The sequence below is a fragment of the Taudactylus pleione genome, unplaced genomic scaffold (genome assembly GCF_031769625.1).
Source record: "Taudactylus pleione unplaced genomic scaffold, aTauple2 ptg000225l, whole genome shotgun sequence".
Taxonomy (NCBI): domain Eukaryota; kingdom Metazoa; phylum Chordata; class Amphibia; order Anura; family Myobatrachidae; genus Taudactylus; species Taudactylus pleione.
In genome coordinates, this window is record NW_028284627.1 from 7,911,403 (window position 1) to 7,931,298 (window position 19,896).

At 44.4% G+C, this 19,896-nt stretch overlaps 1 protein-coding gene across 1 annotated transcript; it reads left to right on the forward strand.

Moving 5' to 3' along the window:
* Positions 1-1,232: 1,232 nt before the first annotated feature.
* On the forward strand, positions 1,233-10,875 carry LOC148517234 (alpha/beta hydrolase domain-containing protein 17C-like). The gene is made up of 3 exons (XM_088478964.1): positions 1,233-1,723; positions 6,982-7,161; positions 10,656-10,875. The coding sequence occupies exons 1-3, from the start codon at positions 1,233-1,235 to the stop codon at positions 10,873-10,875; spliced, it is 891 nt and encodes a 296-aa protein (XP_088335090.1).
* The last annotated feature ends 9,021 nt before the right edge of the window (positions 10,876-19,896 follow it).

Genomic DNA, 19,896 nt, shown 5'->3' on the forward strand with positions numbered 1-19,896 from the left:
AGTCAATTTTTGGGGTGTCCATAAGTTTTTATCAACATTTTTTGGACACAGATTACCTTTGGGGGACTGTCTGAAGGCTGCACGGGGGTTCCCGCAACATGGCACCCCAAAACCCCAATTCTGCATTTTTTTCCGCCTGCCATTCATAGGCGATACTTTACCGCCTATTACATTGCATTGACTTTCCGCCTAGGCGGAAAATCTTTCAAATTGAATACGGGGTAAAACCAAAACAGGCAATAATTATGTCATCGGCGGTAACTTAACGCGGAACCTGACTTAACACTTCAAATTGAATACGGCCCTAAATTTGATAAGAACTTAAGAAGCAATGTTGAAAACTTGAATTGGTGTAACACAACTGTCACTGACTCAGTGATTCGCTAACAGTTATATGGAAAGTTTAATCAGAATGGTATGTGCCACGATTAGGGATGGTGTATAATATTTGGAAGTGGGTCCAGAATTACCTGCAATCAGGGCTCCAAGCACCGGTGGGGAAATGAGGGGAGCAGGGAAGCCATAGTCTTTACATGTATGACAATAATTATAGGGCTGTCATTTGTTACATGGTTGTTACATTCATTCTACATATAAACATTATGTACAACAGTTATAGAGATGCCCAATACATATGTAACCTAGTAATATCACAATGATAGCTGTGTGCAGGGTGCTGAGACAGCAGCCCTGTAGTGTATGTGATGTCACCTCCATTCCAGTGTCTGTGATGTCACCTCCATTCCAGTGTCTGTGATGTCACCTCCATTGTCATATTACCTCATGACCACTTGGATGTTACTCAGAGAGTGTAGTGGCTTTGCAGTGCGTGTAGTGGATTATTTATTAGTGATATTAGTATTAGCTTTGTAGTTATTAGCGTTAAGTATTTTATTTTGACTTATATTTAGGATTAGTATTATAGTTAGTATTATAGTTTAGTATTAGTATTATATTATTAGGATTAGTATTATAGTTAGTATTATAGTTTAGTATTAGTATTATATTATTAGGATTAGTATTATATTATTAGGATTAGTATTATAGTTAGTATTAGTAATATATTATTAGGATTAGTATTATAGTTTAGTATTAGTATTATATTATTAGGATTAGTATTATAGTTAGTATTATATTATTAGGAATAGTAGTATTAGATTAGTATTATATTATTATTAGAATTAGTAGTAGTTTATTAGGACAGGGACCCACCACCACTGCTCTGCCAGAGGATGAAGAAGATATTCTCGTTCCTTTGTGGCGGTATCGCCTCCAGATTGGCCTTTCATCCTCCGACACCTACGTACACTCTGCGGGAGATTGAGGCCCCTCCAGCCCAAGACCTGGCACAAGATGAGCAGGTGGACCCCACAGTCTGCCTACCTCCCCTGTGCAGCCTGCACCTGACAAAGAAGGCTGACTGGAAGTTCTCTCAGCGGGAGCTGGATATGATCGATGTATTCCGCTGCACCACCAAGCGGGGAAACAGCCTAGGCTGCATGTATGTCCGCTGTGCCCCTGGAAGCCGGTACACGCTGCTCTATTCGCACGGCAATGCATATGACCTAGGCGAGATGTGTCGCCTGTACATTGCCCTGGGCTCCAAGATCAAATGCAACATTTTCTCATATGACTATTCTGGCTATGGGGTGAGCAGTGGCATACCAAGCGAGAAGAACATGTATGCGGACATCGATGCTGCCTGGCATGCCCTGAGGACCAGGTATGTATAGATGGAGTAGATGGGTTTCGTCCAGCCCTCACACAATCTCTGCCTGACACACTGCGGGTGTTGTATGGGTGACCTGTATGTATGTGGGGGGATATGCTACACTAAAGGCACATGTGTATAGTTTAGGGGTGGGCAATAAGCCCCCAGCTGTTGCAGGATTACACATCCCAGCATGCCCTGCCACAGTTTAGCTATTTGGCCATGCTAAAACTGTTGCAAAGCATGCTGGGACTTGTTGAATCAACAGTTGGAAGGCCACTAATTGCCCACCCCTGGTGTAGTTACTACATGGAGTGTATATGCTGTGTAATGTGCTCTTATTAATCTATATACTCCACTTAAACATAAACTACTTAAATAAATGTAAATGGTGTATTGGGGTCTGCTTATATAGAGACAGTGGGCATACTATTGCTGGCATTATAGTGTCTTAGCCAAAGTGCGTAACTACTGTACTGCATACTTGCCTACTTTTGAAAAAGCATTTCATGGAGATTGTGAATGCAACACCTACAGTATGAGCGCGGCGGTAAATGTACGTTTCCAGCTACATCTGAGAGGCATGTCATAAAATTTATTTCAATCCAAATGTAAACCAGCCCCAAAGCAGTCAGTAAGATCTATTTGCTGATGAAACACAGTGATACTTTTCAGAAAATGCATGTAGCAATAGGGATCATTGTGCCTTATAACACATGCAGAGAAATTATAGTAATGATCCCATTTAAATGTATATATCTCAGGTTTTCTTTTTATTATATCACAGCTTCATAATGGGGGTAAGGTGCAAACAGGGAGATTGTTAGACTCTTCAGGGAGTCAGGGAGATTTCTTCTATTTCAGGGAGTGTCCCTGACAATGAGGGGGAGTTGGCAAATATGCCTCCCTAGCTTATGTAGAACACATCCCAGCATGCCCTGCCACAGTTTTGCTATTTGGCCATGCTAAATCTGTTGCAAGGCATACTGGGATTTGTAGTTCTACAACAGCTAAAGGGCCGCTTATTGCCCACCGCTGATCTAGCAGCATACTTGCCTACTCTCCCGAAATGGTTGGGAGCATCCAGAAAATAGGGTGTCGATCCCGGCCTCCCGGATGGTGCCGCCCACCAGCACCACCCTGCAACTCTCGCCGATATCTGCTGCTACCTTTGATAATTGGTCGGTCTAGAGGCAGCTGATGACGCGATTTGCGCTGAATCGCGTCATCGTGGCTCCGCCCCCGGGAATACGGTGCTGGTAATCTCAAGATTGTGTACCGGGGCGGGGCTGCAATAACGAGTTTGCGCAGTCATGCCCCTCGCCCTGCCCTCAAAATCGTGCCACGCCCCTCTAGCTGTGTGCCAAGCTGGCTGCCTCTCCCGGAAAGACAGCGTAAGGCAGGTGCAATCTTACTGAGCCAGTTTAAACCCCGTGGTTGTGGGAGCAGTATACCTATAAGGACTTTGATTTTGGTGTCAATCATTAGTCTTAGCCTATAGGGATCCTTGGGGGTTTGGCCTTGCTGGTATATTAGGTCGGTTATCCAAAGACTCCGCCTCTTTGCTTCTTGAAATTTTCAGCCCAGAGATCAAGGAAGTGGTCTGTACAATTTGCATCTATAAAGTTTGTGCATAGTCTGTTTTCCTTTCTTTTTATTTATTTTCTAACCTTTCTATTCTCTTCTTTCCTCTTGTCCCAGTCTTTATTGTTTTCCTCTTTCCCTTACTCTACCTATTTATTACCTTTTAGTTTGTTGGAGCATATTGCATTAACTGACCCCTATTGTGCAGTCCCTCGTGATGCCCCATCGTCCACTCAAGCGTGCGGCCCACTCGGAGCGGAGCCTGATGAGACCCACCCGGAGGGCGGTCACGTGGCCCGGCGCGACTCTGGGTCGCATCGCTGGTCACCGCTTGTGGCATCTGCGCTGGGGTCGGAGGCTGCTTCAGCAGCCCTGGCTCCTGGCAGTGTTATACAGCAGTGATGTGCTCCATCGCGCCGCATATTGTTGAGGGATGCGCCCCGCGCGGCTGCTGCGGGCGCATCCCTGGGGGCAGGCTCAGGCATGGCGGCGGGGGCAGCGGTACCACTGTGGGTACAGGGCATAGTGCTGGGTCCCTGGTGCTGCTGTCCCCGGTAGGGGTCAGCAGCGTTTTGGGCCGGGGGTGGGACTAGCAGCCACCGCTGTCATGGCGCATAAGGGTTTTTAAGCCAGAGAGAGGAAGTAGGGCGTCTGTCCATGGACCTGTTGAGCAACCTGCAGGTCAGGCTGGCTCTCTAGACTACACCCCGCAGTTAGCGCAGCATGTGCGGAGGGCCCGCTTGCGTGATTCGCATGTTAAATAATTGGCACCATATTTTTTAACATGTATCAGCATTAATAAATAACCTGTGCACCAGCTAAGAGATCTGGAAATCCTGCACTGTTAGGGATGTGCTGCTATAGAGCCAATATATACATGTATGTCCAGGGCAGTGCTAGGACCTTCTGCTGTTCCACCAGACCCCCAGACTTGCTCCAATGATCTGGAATGCTGCCCACCTATGAAATAAACATACAGCCCAGACAGGATGGCCCTACTGCCTCGTGTAATGGCTTATTGTGATCGCTGGTCCTGTATATTTTGGGGTTGTGGCACTCGGTACACTGTGTGTGACACATATAGTGGTTTAGTGTGATTGGTCCTGTATATGCTGGAATTATGACACACTGAGGTAGATGTATGAAGCCCAGAAGCGGTATCAGCGCACGTTATGTGTGCTGATACCGCTTCTCCCCGATGTATGATCGGGGGTCTGGGCGGTAAATTACAGGGGAGCTATGAGCCCCTGTCATTATCGGCGCTGCTATCTATAAGATAGCAGCGCCGAGCGGCAGGGCCTTGTACGAACGGTCATACTGCATGACCGTTCGGCCGGCTGTAGCTGTCGTTATCGATAGCTACAGCCTGGCGCTAGCCTATCCCCACAGCAGGGACAGCTCTGTCCCTGCTGGGGTGGCTGCCGGCTCCAGGCTGCGCGCGGGGATCTCGCGATACTTGCGAGATCCCACGCATGCTCGGTGGAGCCGGCTGGGACAGAGACACAGCGCATCAGCACTAGGCTGATGCGCTGCTGTCTCTAGCGGGTAGCGCCGGAGGGGGGAGTTAACGCTCCCCCTCTCCGGCCGATGAGATGTTCTTACATCTCATCGGTAGTGCTTCCTGCTTCGCCTTGGTAAAGAGGCGCAGCGGTATAGCGGCACGTTAAGTGCCGCTATAACACATCTACCCCAATACACTATGTATGACATATAATGGGTTACTGTGATCGCTGGTCCTGTATATGCTGGAATTATGAAATACAATACACTATGTATGACACATAATGTGTGCGTTACTGTGATCGCTGGTCCTGTATATGCTGGAATTATGACACAATACACTATGTGTGACACATAATGGGTTACTGTGATCACTGGTCCTGTATATGCTGGAATTATGGCACACAATACACTATGTATGACACATATAAGGGGTTACTGTGATCGCTGGTCCTGTTTATGCTGGAATTATGACACACAATACACTATGTATGACACATATAGTGGGTTACTGTGATCGCTGGTCCTGTATATGCTGGAATTATGACACAATACACTATGTATGACACATATAGTGGGTTACTGCGATCGCTGGTCCTGTATATGCTGGAATTATGACACACAATACACTATGTATGACACATATAGTGGGTTACTGTGATCGCTGGTCCTGTATATGCTGGAATTATGTCAAAATACACTATGTATGACATATAGTGGGTTGCTGTGATCGCTGGTCCTGTATATGCTGGAATTAATGGACACAATATAATTTGTATGACGCATGTTAAAGCTGGATCAGTGCTAATTATACTCTCTTCATGGACTGGCTCCACTCACTCTAAAATCATGAATTTGGAAACCCCCCCCTCTAGAAATCCTGCATTTTCCACTGGGGGGGTCACTTGGCACGGGGTCACACCTACACCCCGCCATTAGCACAATGTTTGCGGCTGGCGCGATTAGGCAATTCACATGTTTTTCCCAGATGGCTTTTGCTAGTTGATGCTTGCTCCTCCCAGTGTTGTGTTTTCTTCGATACCTTTCTTAAATAAACTATATTATTTTCTTACTGGATTGTACGATGACTGGCTAGTCTGGATTATTGGCCATTCGTTCATTTGGGCCGGTACGTCGGCCGCTGCACATGACTTAAGCTCTTTTGCTTCGGCCCATGGTTTAGGTGGTTAGGTGTTAGAGGAATGCTGTGGCGTGAATTGAAGGGGCGTCTGTTCAATGGGCAACATCTAATTTGATAGCCCAAATTCAATATTTTATTAATTAATTATTAATAATCTGATGTCAAATATATTTTTAAATCCAACTATGTTCTTGTGTTTATTTTAGATAAGTTTTTAGTTGTGTTAAGTCTGTAAGGTATAGTGCACATATCAACCATAGGGAGTTTAGAAGCAGACAGTTTTTCGACAAGCCTGTCTAGCAGCATAAAGGGGTTATGGCTCACAGCCCCAGGACGCCTGGATCCGGGCATGAGTGGGTTTTGTACAGCCCTGATATAAGGTAAATACAGTCACAATATGAAATCTATTTCTAATAACACAATGTGTACAGGCCTGGAGCTACTGTACTACATAATGTACTTTGCTACTTTTCCAGACTATTGTGATAAGATGTTGAGTTTACTTCGGGTCTGACACCATTTATAGGGTCTTCAGACAAGTACACAGTACTGGTTTCCTCAGTGAGCAGACATTTGTCATTAAGTGGAAAATGTGTCCAAATTAGCTGTGGCCGGGTTGTGGCTTCTGCCAAGCCCAGTATTACTGGGAGGTTTTCCCATCCTTATTTGTCATATTATTTCACTAGTCATTCAGTCTCACAATAAATACTATAGTATAACTTCTTCCCACCTAAGCCCATGCAGACCCTGCCCCATTTTGTCATCTGCCTCTGTATGTAAATCATACTGCTGGCACCCAATGTTTGGGAGTTTTCCTCCTGATTTGAATGGACACATGCTGCCCCCAGCTCCTTAGAGGTCCTTGCTGGCTGTAACTAGGTACATGTGCATAACCTATCATTCCGCACATATACTGTTTATCACTGGCAGGTTCTTATAAGTGACCCATTAAGATATAAAGCCTTTATATAGAAGTATCTTGTAAAGAACTACAATAGAAGTGATGCAATTAGATTGTCCTACATTATCTGCTTTATCTCTACAGATACGGAGTCCCTGAAGAAAATATAATCCTGTATGGGTTTAGCATAGGGACTGTAGCTGCAATTGACCTGGCCACCCGCTACAAATGTGCAGCATTGATTTTAGAGTCTGCGCTCATGTCAGGGCTGCGGGTATTTTTCCCAAATATACGGAAGACCTACTGTTGCGATCCCTTCCCCAGGTAAGACAATGCTCTGTTTTTATCCTAAGCTGTGGGTTACCTATGGAGTTTATTATGTGCTGGAAACAAGCCCTGCCGGGGGCAGCTGACGTATAATAGAATCAGCCATGATGTATGCTTTGTCAGACAGACACCAGCTGTGTAGGCCCAATCTGTTTGTATGTATTGAAATATCCCCACCCACTACATAGGCAAATGCAGGGGGGGTTTCCGTCTGCCTGGAAACCCCCCTCCTCACCCCACACCATGACAACAATATAAATAGTAATATAATAGAATTTTACTAGTGATGCAAGTTCTTCACAGTATCACAAATGAAATAATTAGCACCACCTGTGCAACTTTTAACATGTATCAGTCAGTAATAAATAACCTGTGCACCAACTAGGAGATCTGGAAAACATTCACTGTTAGGGATGTGCTGCTATAGAGCCCAATATGTACATATATGTCCAGGGCAGTGCTAGGTTATTCTGCTGCTCCCCCAGACTCCCGGACTTGCTCTAATACTCTGGAATGGTGCCCACATCTAAAATAAAAACATTCAGCTCAGGCAGTATGGCCTTACTGCCACATTTAATGGCTTACTGTGATTGCTGGTCCTCTATATGCTGGAATTATGACACACAATACACTTTGTATGACGCATATTATAGCTGGATATGTGGTAATTATGCCCTCTTCATGGACTGGCCACACTCACTCTAAAATCAAACATTTGGAAACCCCCCTATAGAAATCCTGCGTTTGCCACTGCACTATCTGAGGACAAGTGCGACATAGTATAAATCAGGCTTTCCATTCTAGGCCAGTTAGAAAGTTGTGTTCCATTTGTCACTACTAAGACTGCAGACACAGAAGTTCTCTGCTTTATCTGAACGTTGGCCACATTGGGCCTGATTCACTACAGTTCATCTGCGATAGCAAGCCAATCCACTGCAATGGCAATGCAAACTCAGCACTACATATGGATGCCCACGTTACCATACGCTCATCCGTAATACCTAGCAGAATAGCAAAACCATTGGTACAATCGAGTACCATCGCAGCCCAGTACGCAACAATCGGCCAATTGCATGCGTATTAGCAACTGTGATTCTTGCTGAATCAGGCCCATTGTCAGGACTCGGTGTCAGATTGCTGGGCGCACAATGTTGTAGCTGTGGTGATCTGTCCACATACTGGACCTCATTCAGAGTCGGTCGTTGCGGCCGCACGGTCGTACGCCACCGATGTTAGCTAAACTGTGCATGCGTAAAGTTCGCAATGCGCGTGCGCAAACTAGCCGCTACGATCAGAAATTTCTCTCTCCTTGAACACAGCCAGGTCGGTAGTTTGAGTGACAGATTGAGGCGTTTGTGGGTGGTAACAGGGGAAGGTGCTTGAAAACGGGGGAGTGGAGATCCGAACGTAGGCGTGCCTAATTATGCGAACGGCGTTTTATGGGAGTGCATAATTAACATAGTAGTGTCATGGCACATGTGACATGGGAGGTTTGTACACTGACATGATCGTAGAGCTTAAGAGAGGGTATGGTCAACCTTAAGCTCTACGACCAGTTCCGATGGTTCCCGATGGTCTCGATTAATCCTTATATGCCCGGAGATGCCGTGTAATGCATACAAGAAGGGGGCGTATTTTTTTGTCTTCCGGCCGCTTCCTCCCCTTGGTCGGCCAGCTACCGATCCGATCTTAGGAACGCAACATGCGAGTGCATCATTTGCATATCCGGCCCCTTTTCCCGTACGACCGTGCGGCCGCAACGACCGACTCTGAATGAGGTCCACTGTGCTGTACATGGGAGGCAGAGTTGGCCATGGGAATGTTCCCAGCTTTTACAGAATGCTAACAGGATAATTCCCTACCTGAAACCTCACCCCCAGAGCTTACTTTCTGGGGGCTGTCACCCTGTTTATCCTGCCAGTCACCTAACACCCTGCATCTGCTACTGCTCCTCTTGCTGCTGCATGCTCTTATTGGTGAGCAATGTGCTGCCTGTCCATACCTCCCAACTGTCCCACATCCATGGGACAGTCCCGATTTTCTGGGACTATCCTGCTGTCCCACCCACGGGCCACAGTGTCCTGCAGTGGGAGGGAAGTTGGGGGAGCACAAGGTAGAATAGATGCTGTGCGTATGCATGTAGGGAGATCCTGGGGACTGCCCAGCATCTCAGAGAGTGCTGGACACACCCCTATTGTGACGCCAGCAAAGGTGATGTGAGGCTCCACCCCTTTTCATTGCAGCTCTGCCCCTTTACACCCCCTTTTTGGGCGCAAGCTCCTACGGCACCCAAATGTCCCGGATAGACTTAAAAGTTGTCTTTCTGAGGAACAAGGAGAAGCCATCGATGACTGTGTACTTGTCTCACTGATGCTGCCCCAATGTATTATCAGACAGGCAGCACATTGTTAGATTGCAGGACCTGGCGTAACAGCAGCGGGAGCGTGTACAACATTGAGGCAACTCTGTAGTATTCCCAATATACCATGGCTATTTATAAATAGGAAATATTGCACTAGTTTTATATTGTATACTGAAAACAAAATAAGGCGTCCATTCATTTATTGTGAAAAACATTATAACCTCTTATGCTAAGCTTAATTTCTAAAAGAAATAACAACACTGACAACAAGTGCATTGGTTCAAATCAGAATTAATGTATTTATTAATTGCAAATTAATTTTAATAAAAGAGGGTGGCAAAAGAAGGCGCTATCACATCCCAGCTCCAGCCAAAATACCTCGTACCACAAAAATGGGGGACGACTTAAACGCCCCCTCTTTCATTATGCGTAACCTGCGCTGTGCGAGTCTCACCGCCCCTTACTTTGGCACAGTCCGAACGCTTCCACAAAGAAAGCGCCCAATCGTCCAACTCGCATAAGTAGGACATACACGCCGTCCTTCAAAGGGGCAAGTGCCCCACATCGACCACTTACGCCACATGTGGCCACTGGTTAGTAGCGCCTTCCCGCCCAGTGGTTTAAGAATGTTTAGTAAAGACAAATAAAAACACAGACAAACACACGGTTTTGGGGAGGGAGGGAGGGGCTTCCAACTGAAAAAGAGGCTGAACCTATTCAAATTCAGCCTTAAATAGCAAAACCTAAATGTACCTGCCCATATAAACCCTAATTGGCTGACCGCAAACTAATGAAAAAAGACCTCACAGAGTAGAAAACTGCCTAGCAACAGATTCTCTAAAACTAACAATCACAAAAAATTGATGACTCTTATATAGCCTCATGCTTGTACAGCCTTCGTCTAGTCTAAGGTATTGTGCATGACTTATTAGGCAATTAGATAGCACTTTGCTCTTTACCAACAGTACATTAATTGTCCCATATAAGTTCTGCCAAAGTATGTGATCTTCTACATGGGCAGCTTTGAATGTTACATGATGTATTTTTGCATTTTTCCAGTCTTTAAATTTAGTGGCCCTATTACATGTTGTTTCTGTTGTATAATTCCGTTGTACCATGTCCTTTCCAGCATTGACAAAATTGCCAAAGTGACCTGCCCTGTGCTCATCATGCATGGCACGAATGACAGAAATGTGCACTTCTCACATGCACTGGCACTATACAATCGCTGCCCACAAGCTGTGTGGCCGCTCTGGATAAAAGGCGGAGAGCACTGTAACTTGGGAAATTATGAGAGATACCGAATGAGACTCCAGCAGTTTATTTGGGAGGAGCTACCTAATATATGAAGATTCCTCCGTCCTTCCTCCGTGAAAAACCAGCATCACAGGTACATGAGATTTCACTGATATATACAGTGGTGGCCAAAATTGCGGACACTTTTGAAATTTGAATGCTTTTCAACTTCGAATGCTTATAAAAACTGTTACACTTCATGCAGTGCAATGATTCATATATCAAATGAAAGGAAATTTAATGCTGAATTCAACACAATAAACAGAGGTCAAATATTTGCATTACAAGGGAAGTTATGCAGTGAAAACAACACTTAGGGTGAAAATTCCTGTGTACTTATGATGATACTGTCCTATCAGTATTTCATTGGGTATCCTTTATTTTTCAAGACAACAGCACAGTGACGTGGCATTGTGTCAACCAATGTTTGGAGCTCTTCCTTCTTTATTATGTGGTGACACAATTATAGCCTTAATTAATTGTCTTTTATTGGATGGACGCCTCAGATGTACCAGTTTTTTCAAACGGATCCACACATGTTCTATGGGATCAGGTCTGGGCTGTTTCCTGGCTATCCCAGCACCTGTATGTCATCCACCGTGAACCCCTTTTTGCATATCCATGCAGTGTGGCAGGGAGCTGAATCCTGCTGGAAAAAAAAATGGGGCATTATCTGGACAAAGATCCCTGATAGAAGGTAGAAGTTTTGGTTGTAGGATGGTGTCAATGTACTTTATGCTGTTCAGTGTGCCATCTATGACATAAAGGCGGCCTACAGCATCTGCTGTCATACATGCCCAGAGCATAACACTTGTAGGATTCTTTGTTGTCGCTTGATTGCAATCTGGATGTACCTCTTCCCCAATTGGACGTCTCACATATTTTCCATGCAATGTGTTCTTTTACCCACTGTATTCGTTTTTGCCACTTTTTTATTCAGCAATGTATTTTTTCAGGGGGAATCCTACCTTTTAGGCCCACCTCTGTTAGTCTTTTCTGTACCGTTCTTGCACTGACAAAAACACCAGTTGCACTCAGTTCACTGCTAATGGCCGCAGATGACATCCTTCTGTCCCTGACGCAAATTTGTTTTATTCTCCTATCATCAACAGCTGTTGTGCACTTTTTCCGGCCTTTTCCTTCTTTGTTTTGTATAGATTGTGTTTCCTGATAGCGTAAACAAAACTTTCGTACTCCTGATGTTGTCACATCCCCACCAATTTCTCTCGCAATTGCTGCATACGATAGACCATTGACACGTAACAGCACAATCCTGGATCTCTTCCTGGGTGACCAGTCACCACTTTGTTGGACGACATTGTTGTATTTATTTTTTACACCGTCGGTAGCACTAAACAATTCACACAAACACCCAACCGTAATTGCACTTCCATAACCAACTTTATTCTGCAAAATGAAACCGCCAAACTGACCTTTCCCACCTTTGAACATGACCTTGCACCTGCTTATAAACGACAGCCGATTGGTCCTCAGAACGACGATTCCGATTGGCTGGGAGAAGCTGTTACTACAATCCGCTTCTTGAATCTCACGCATCTGTGCTTCTTTGTCTGACTGAAAGTAGCATAACTTCCCTTGTAATGCAAATATTTGACCTCTGTTTATTGTGTTGTATTCAGCATTAAATTTCCTTTCATTTGACATATGAATCATTGCACTGAGTGAAGTGAAACAGTTTTTTTTATAAGCATTCAAAGTTGAAAAACATTCTAATTGCAAAATGTGTCCGCAATTTTGGCAACCAGTGTAATTGAAGGCACTTACTGTAAGCCAGGGTTTCTCACCCGAGCCATCAAGTACCACCAACAGGTCATATTTTGTGGATTTCATTAATCTTGCACAGGTGAGTTAATCTATTTATCCAGCCTGCTTCCACACAGAGAAATCCTTAAAACATGACCTGTTGGGTAAACTTGAGGATTGAGGATCAGAACCACTGCTATAGAGTAATGCAGACGACACATCTACAGCCATAATTCCCCATTCTTCCTATCCTGTTAAATATCCCCAACCCCAATAATTTTTCAGTCGGGATCAGTGAATCGAGGATTTCCAACATGATAAATTTTCCCTAATTCCCCGACCTCACCGTTGGCAGAATGGGAAATTGGGGCGATACATTGCAGATCTATGGACCCCATAACACTGATGTTTTTCTGTGTCAGTTATAGCATCATGTTGATATAAGACAAAATAGTATAGGATACAGCAACATGAGAATTGCAGTAAAACCCCGAAATGCAGGTGTGACTGCATTTTTCATATACACCAAGCCTCGAAATGCGATGCCGTCCAGAGCTTTGATGCAGTGGGTAATAGATAACGTCTGCAGCATGTGGCCGTGTGCATTTGGATAAGTCAATCTTGCAATTGGCACCCAACTAGATTTTTTTTTTTTTGCAAAAATGTTTTTATTGAAAACACAGTAAATATGGTACATTTATAAAAAGTATACCAAAAGTAAAGATATAAATACCAAGAAGATATACTGGTCACAATATAAAACGAGTATGCAGTCAGGAAGTCGGCGGTCGAAATGCTTACCGTCGGCTTCCCGGCTGTGTAATCCCGGCATGGGACTAATGATAGGCTTTTAATTCCCAACACCTATGATTATCCCCATGCCAAAATCCCGATGCCCGGAATCCCGAACGAAGGTAAGGCTGGCGTCTGTACCGTTTAGCCGTGGAAGTGGGGGGAGGTGTGTAGGTTTATGGACTCCCGGGGTGACTTAGGGTTAGGCACCCCCCGGGAGGGTTAGTGGAAGGGGGGTTAGGGTTAGGCACCCCCAGGGGGAGGTTAGGGTTAGGCATCCCCTCGGGAGGGTTAGGTTTAGGGTGCAGGGAGGGGGGGTTAGGTTTAAGCCCCCCTAAGAAAGGGTTAGGGTTAATACTTACCTGGGTCGGCATCTCCACCTGCCGAACTTCCGGCGTTGGTATTTCATCCGCCGAGCTTACGTCTGGTGGTATAAGATATTGATTCCTATAAAACTATCACATTGTACATAGAAGAAAAGTAATCATGTCACTTAATACAATATAAGTGAAATATCAGTATCTTGGTGAACCAATACATATAAAATTTCTGTATTACATTAATAGTATTACAGATTAACATAGATAATAAAGCATACAAAATATTAAAGAACATTCTGTATATAATAAATCTTATTATTGCCTAAGATAAACATTGTCGGTATCATATTTAGATTCGAATCGGTATAAGGTAAAATGGATAAAAGAGAGAAAGCAAAAAGAAAAGGAAAGAAAATGGTGAAGAAGGAAAAGTTAGAAAGAGACAAAAGAGCAAAAGGAAAAAAGAATTAAAGTAAAGAATGGAGAATGTGTCGTGTACACCTGGTCCAGAACTCCATCACTAGTCATGAAGTGAAAGTAATTGGGAGGTCTTGAAGCAGCATCCTGGTCTCATACCACAATATGGATTTAAAGCACCACTGTATTTGTTTTTAAGATCATGTAAAGTGTCAATAAAACTTTCCCAAATGAAAATAAGTGTTCTGTTTTGTCAGTCTTATGAAAGGATGATTCAATCCAATCCATTCTAAAGATAAAATGTACTTTCTCTTTGAATATAGAAAGAAGGTGGGGTGGGCTGAATCCATTGTTGCAGAATGCATTGCCTAGCTACAGCAGAAAGGATCAACAACTTTTTACAAACAAAAAGTATGGCTGTTGCTCACATCAGCTTAATGACTTTGCACAGGTGCTTGTAAAGAGCGGGGTTTACACTGAACTACAGAAAAAAAATCTAGTCAAGGACCATCCCCAGGGCATCACACGAAAAAGGTTAAAAAGGTGATAGTGAAGTGTAAGGTATAGGTGTGTAAAGATAAATCAATAAGTGTTAATATAATGAGAAAGAGTTAAAATTACATAAATAATAGAGAAATATAAAAGTGATGAAATAATATCTATGTGAATTAAGTGGTGATGCCCTGAAAAAGGCCCAGCCAGAGCAACTCCGGGGGCCCCACGCCCAAATGCTCACCCCATAATAATTGTTGCTACCTAATAGTAGCACCCACTCTTGGTCATGTAATTACAAATTAATGTACTGCATGATAACAGCACATGTATAAGCCGAGAGCTGAGTCACCTAGGAGGTACCCCAGAAACCACCAAATGGCACTATACGGACCAGCTGGCTCCCTTCATGCCTCACAGAACTGCAAACAAAAAGTACGCTCACATCAGCTTAATGACTTTGCACAGGTGCTTGTAAAGGGCGGGGTTTACACTGAACTACAGAAAAAAAACAAGGTATTTGCCCTCCAGCACACTGCAGCCATATCAACAAAAATACTTGAATCCTACTTAATAATAGAAATTCAGAGAAATTAGTTACATACATTTGCAAATATATGAATAAGCGCCAGGCCAGCGTAATTATATGACCCAGAGTGGGTGCTACTATTAGGTAGCAACAATTATTTTGGGGTGAGCGTTTGGGCGTGGGCACCCCGAAGTTGCTCTGGCTGGGCCTTTTTCCAATTTTCTAAATTTGCACCAAGCTATCTGGCTGACTAAGCTAAGCAGCAGCAGTGGGCAGCACAAACACCTGGCAGTTCAACTTTCAACATGGCACATCAGGAAACAAATGTTTTTATTATTCAAGAGAGGCCTGAGGGAGTTGGAGTATGTATGTAGTTGAAGGCATGGCAGGGACAGGAAGGGTTGATTGGTAGTAAATTTTATTTCATTTTTTGATTCCAAAGAAAATTTATGAGGGAGAAGGGGAGGGGAGGAGACATTTACAAAAAATATTTGACACATTCACATCAGTCCTTGCCCCAGTCGAATCCTTGGGGGCCATGCCTGCTGCTGCTGTTGGGAGTGGATTTTCTCATCCCAGAAGGTGACCAGGAAGACTTCTAGTAGTGCTTTCCACATGAAAAAGCATTTCCCAACCTGTACAGGGATATTAAAACAACATAATTAGTTAGTGGCCTCCAAACTGCCACTTAACCAGCACAAAGATATTAAGGGGTAAATTTAATTTACTAAAGTGAGAGTTTTTAGAAGTGCGTTTTAGAAGTGATGTTGCCCATAACAACCAATCATATTCTACTTAACATCACTTTCTAGAAGATAATAGCTAGAATCTGATTTTTTTCTATGGGCAAGCAATATCACTTCTAAAACTCCTAAAATTTCTCACTTTAGTAAATTAATTTTACCCCCTAAGGTCTTCCGTTGTGTCTTTCTTGAGAATCCTGCACCAACTTCTGCTGCTAGGAGTGGATTTTCATCCCAGAAGGGGACCAGGAAGACTGCTTTCCAAAACAATGACTGTAAAATAATCCTTTGCAGAGCTTCCACATTTCCCAACCTGTACAGGCACATTAAAAAAAACATAGTGGCCTTAAAGTGCCATTTAACTAGCACAGATATGTGGACAAGCGCAAGATCTATGATTTAACGCAGGAGTAGCCAACCCTGGTCCTCAGGAGCTTCCAACAGTGCATGTTTTCCAGGTCTCCTCACATAATCACAACTGTAATAATTAACTCCACCTGTGGATCTTTTCAAATGTGGTGCTGAGTAATGAATACACCTGTGCACCTGCTAGGTGGTCTGGAAATGTGAACGGTTAGTAGCTCTCGAGGACCGAGATTGGCTACCTCTGATTTAATGCCTTACGTTGTGTCTTTCTTAAGAATCCTGCACCTGCTTCTGTGGCTACGAGTGGATTTTCATCAAAGAAGGAGACCAGGAAGAGTGCTTTCCAAAAACAATTTACTTAAATAATCCTTTGCAAACCTTCCGAAAAAGCATTTCCCAACCTGTACAGGGACATTAAAAAAAACATAGTTAGTGGCCTTCAGTTCAACTGCCATTGTACCCACTGTCCACTTAACCGGAGCAGATATTGTGGACAAGCGGAACAGAGTAGCAAATACAACATTTAAGCTTTAAGTCTTACGTTGTGTCTTGAGTGCCATGCCTGCTGCTGGGAGTGGATTTTCATGCCAGAAGGGATGAACACATTGTTTTTTCTTCCCAACGGACACAGATCTGAAGAGATGTAAATAACTACTAACAGGAAAAAGAGGCAATTTGGAGGCCCTTACACAAAACTGCCTTTGCTTTACTTGAGCTGCCCACCTTCCAGTCTGTACTCAAAGAGTTTTGGGCACATCCGGGAACCTTGTCAGTGATCGGCCTGAGACTGCTTCCCCAAAATGTGGAAAAGATGATGTCCATCAAAATGAACTACAAATTCTATGAGAAAGACAATTACCGTCAATTACATGCAATAATTACAGAAGCACCTCTAATGGTGGATTCCAGCAGGGACAAATTAATATTGTGATATATTTACCCAGTGGGCTGTCACAGTCATATAGTCCTTAATCTGCCCTGTTCCACTTGTCCACATGTCCGTGGTTAAGTGGACATTGGGTACAACCGCATTTTTCAGGACACTGAGGACACTTTTTCTGACGTTTCTGTACAGTCTCGGTATCGCCTGCCTAGTGAAGTGGAATCTAGACGGGATTTGGAACTGGGGACACACTACCATCAATTGTCTAAATCCCACTGCACTAATGGCGGATACCTGACGCACGTCTAACACCAACATAGCAGTCAAGGCCTCAGTTATACGTTTTGCTTCAGGATGACTGCTGTCGTACTTCATCCTCCTCGCTAAGGACTGTTGGAGGTCAATTGTTTAGTAAAAGTAGTGGTGTTCCTACTTCCTCTCTGGGCTGATGAACGACTCCCAGCAGCAACAGCAGCAGCGGCAACAGTAGGCGTAGCAATGCAGGATCCTCCGGAGGAATCCCGGATAGGAGAGTCAGTCATGCCAGTGACATGGCCTGCAGGACTACTTCCGATCCTGACTAAGGAGGAAATTGACGAGGAGGGAGTTGACGGTGTGGTTTGCAGGCGCTTGGATACAACAGGACAGCTAGATTTAGGTGTCCCTGGAATGCTTACGGTCTTAGCCAAAGTTTCTGAACTTGACAGTAACTTTAAATGAACGCGCTGCAGGTGCCGTATAAGGGAGGATGTTCCTAGGTGGTTTACGTCCCTACCCCTACTTATTTCACCTTTACATATGGCACATATAACAAGACAGTTGTTGTCCGGATTTGGATAGAAATATTGCCAGACCAAAGAGGTGGAATGTTTGGTCTTCTGCCCAGGCATGACCGTGATGGGCTTTTTCATCCCACGGACAACAACTGTCTCCCCCGGAGCCTGATTTAAACAAACCACATCACCATCAGAATCCTCCTCGCCAACTTCCTCCTCAGCGCCAGCTACACCAGTATCCTCATCCTGTTGTACTTCAACAGTGACATCTTCAATTTGCATATCAGCAAGTGGACTGTGGGTGCTCCTTTCAGCACTTGCAGGGGGTGTGCAAATGGTGGAAAGAGCCACCTCTTCCCGTCCAGTGCTGGGAAGGTCAAGCATCGCAACCGCCACCACACTTGGACTCTCCTTGGGGATTTGTGATATCTTCTTAGAAAGCACAGTTCTTCGCTGTGCTTTTGCCAGCTTAACTCGTTTGATTTTTTTAGCGGGAGGAGGGCGTCCATCGTCATGTGAAGCTGAACCACTAGTCATGAACATAGGGAAAGACCTTAGCCGTTCCTTGTCACTCCGTGTCGTAAATGGCATATTGGCAAGTTTCCGTTTCTCTTCAGATGATTTAAATGTTTTTTTTAAGGTCATTTTCCTGAACTTTGTCATTTGGGATTGTATGTGCCCTCTACAATGACATTGGGCATCGGCCTTGGCAGACGACATTGATGGCATGTTATCATCTATGTCATGACTAGTGGCAGCAGCTTCAGCACTAGGAGGAAGTGGTTCTTGATCTTTCCCTATTTTATTTTTATCGGAGAAAGTTTGGTCCTCCATTTAAGTTATATTGATATATACGTGCGGCTAAGGCGCACACAAACACAGAAAATAATTTTTTATTTTTGTTGGAGACTAGAGCACTTTGTGGGTTACACCACCCTTTAAGAAATGAGCCAGTCGGCTCTTTACTTATGGGACACAGGCGCACGCTTGGCGCTGCTCCTTTGTTGATGCACGTGCAGCCACAGTGCACACAATTCACAAACACAGAAAATATTTTTTTATTTGGTTTGGAGTGCAATTTGGGGGTTACAGCACCCTTTAACGGTCAAGCCAGCAGGCCCTTTACTTATGACACAGGCGCACGCTTGGCACTACTTTGTTGATGCACGTGCAGCTACTGCGCACACAATTCACAAACACAGAAAATATTTTTTTATTTGGTTTGGAGTGCACTTTCGGGGTTACAGCACCCTTTAACGGTCAAGCCAGCCGGCCCTTTACTTATGAAACAGGCGCACGCTTGGCACTACTTTGTTGATGCACGTGCGGCTACTGCACACACAATTCACAAACACAGAAAATATTTTTTTATTTTGTTTGGAGTGTTCTTTGGGGGTTACAGCACCCTTTAAAGGACAAGCCAGCTGGCCCTTTACGTATGGGACACAGGCGCACGCTTGGCGCTGCTCCTTTGTTGATGCACGTGCAGCCACAGTGCACACAATTCACAAACACAGAAAATATTTTTTTATTTGGTTTGGAGTGCACTTTGGGGGTTACAGCACCCTTTAACGGTCAAGCCAGCCGGCCCTTTACTTATGACACAGGCGCACGCTTGGCACTACTTTGTTGATGCACGTGCGGCTACTGCACACACAATTCACAAACACAGAAAATATTTTTTTATTTTGTTTGGAGTTTCTTTGGGGGTTACAGCACCCTTTAATGGACAAGCCAGCTGGCCCTTTACGTATGGGACACAGGCGCACGCTTGGCGCTACTCCTTTGTTGATGCACGTGCAGCCACAGTGCACACAATTCACAAACACAGAAAATATTTATTTATTTGGTTTGGAGTGCACTTTGGGGGTTACAGCACCCTTTAACGGTCAAGGCAGCAGGCCCTTTACTTATGACACAGGCGCACGCTTGGCACTACTTTGTTGATGCACGTGCGGCTACTGCGCACACAATTCACAAACACAGAAAATA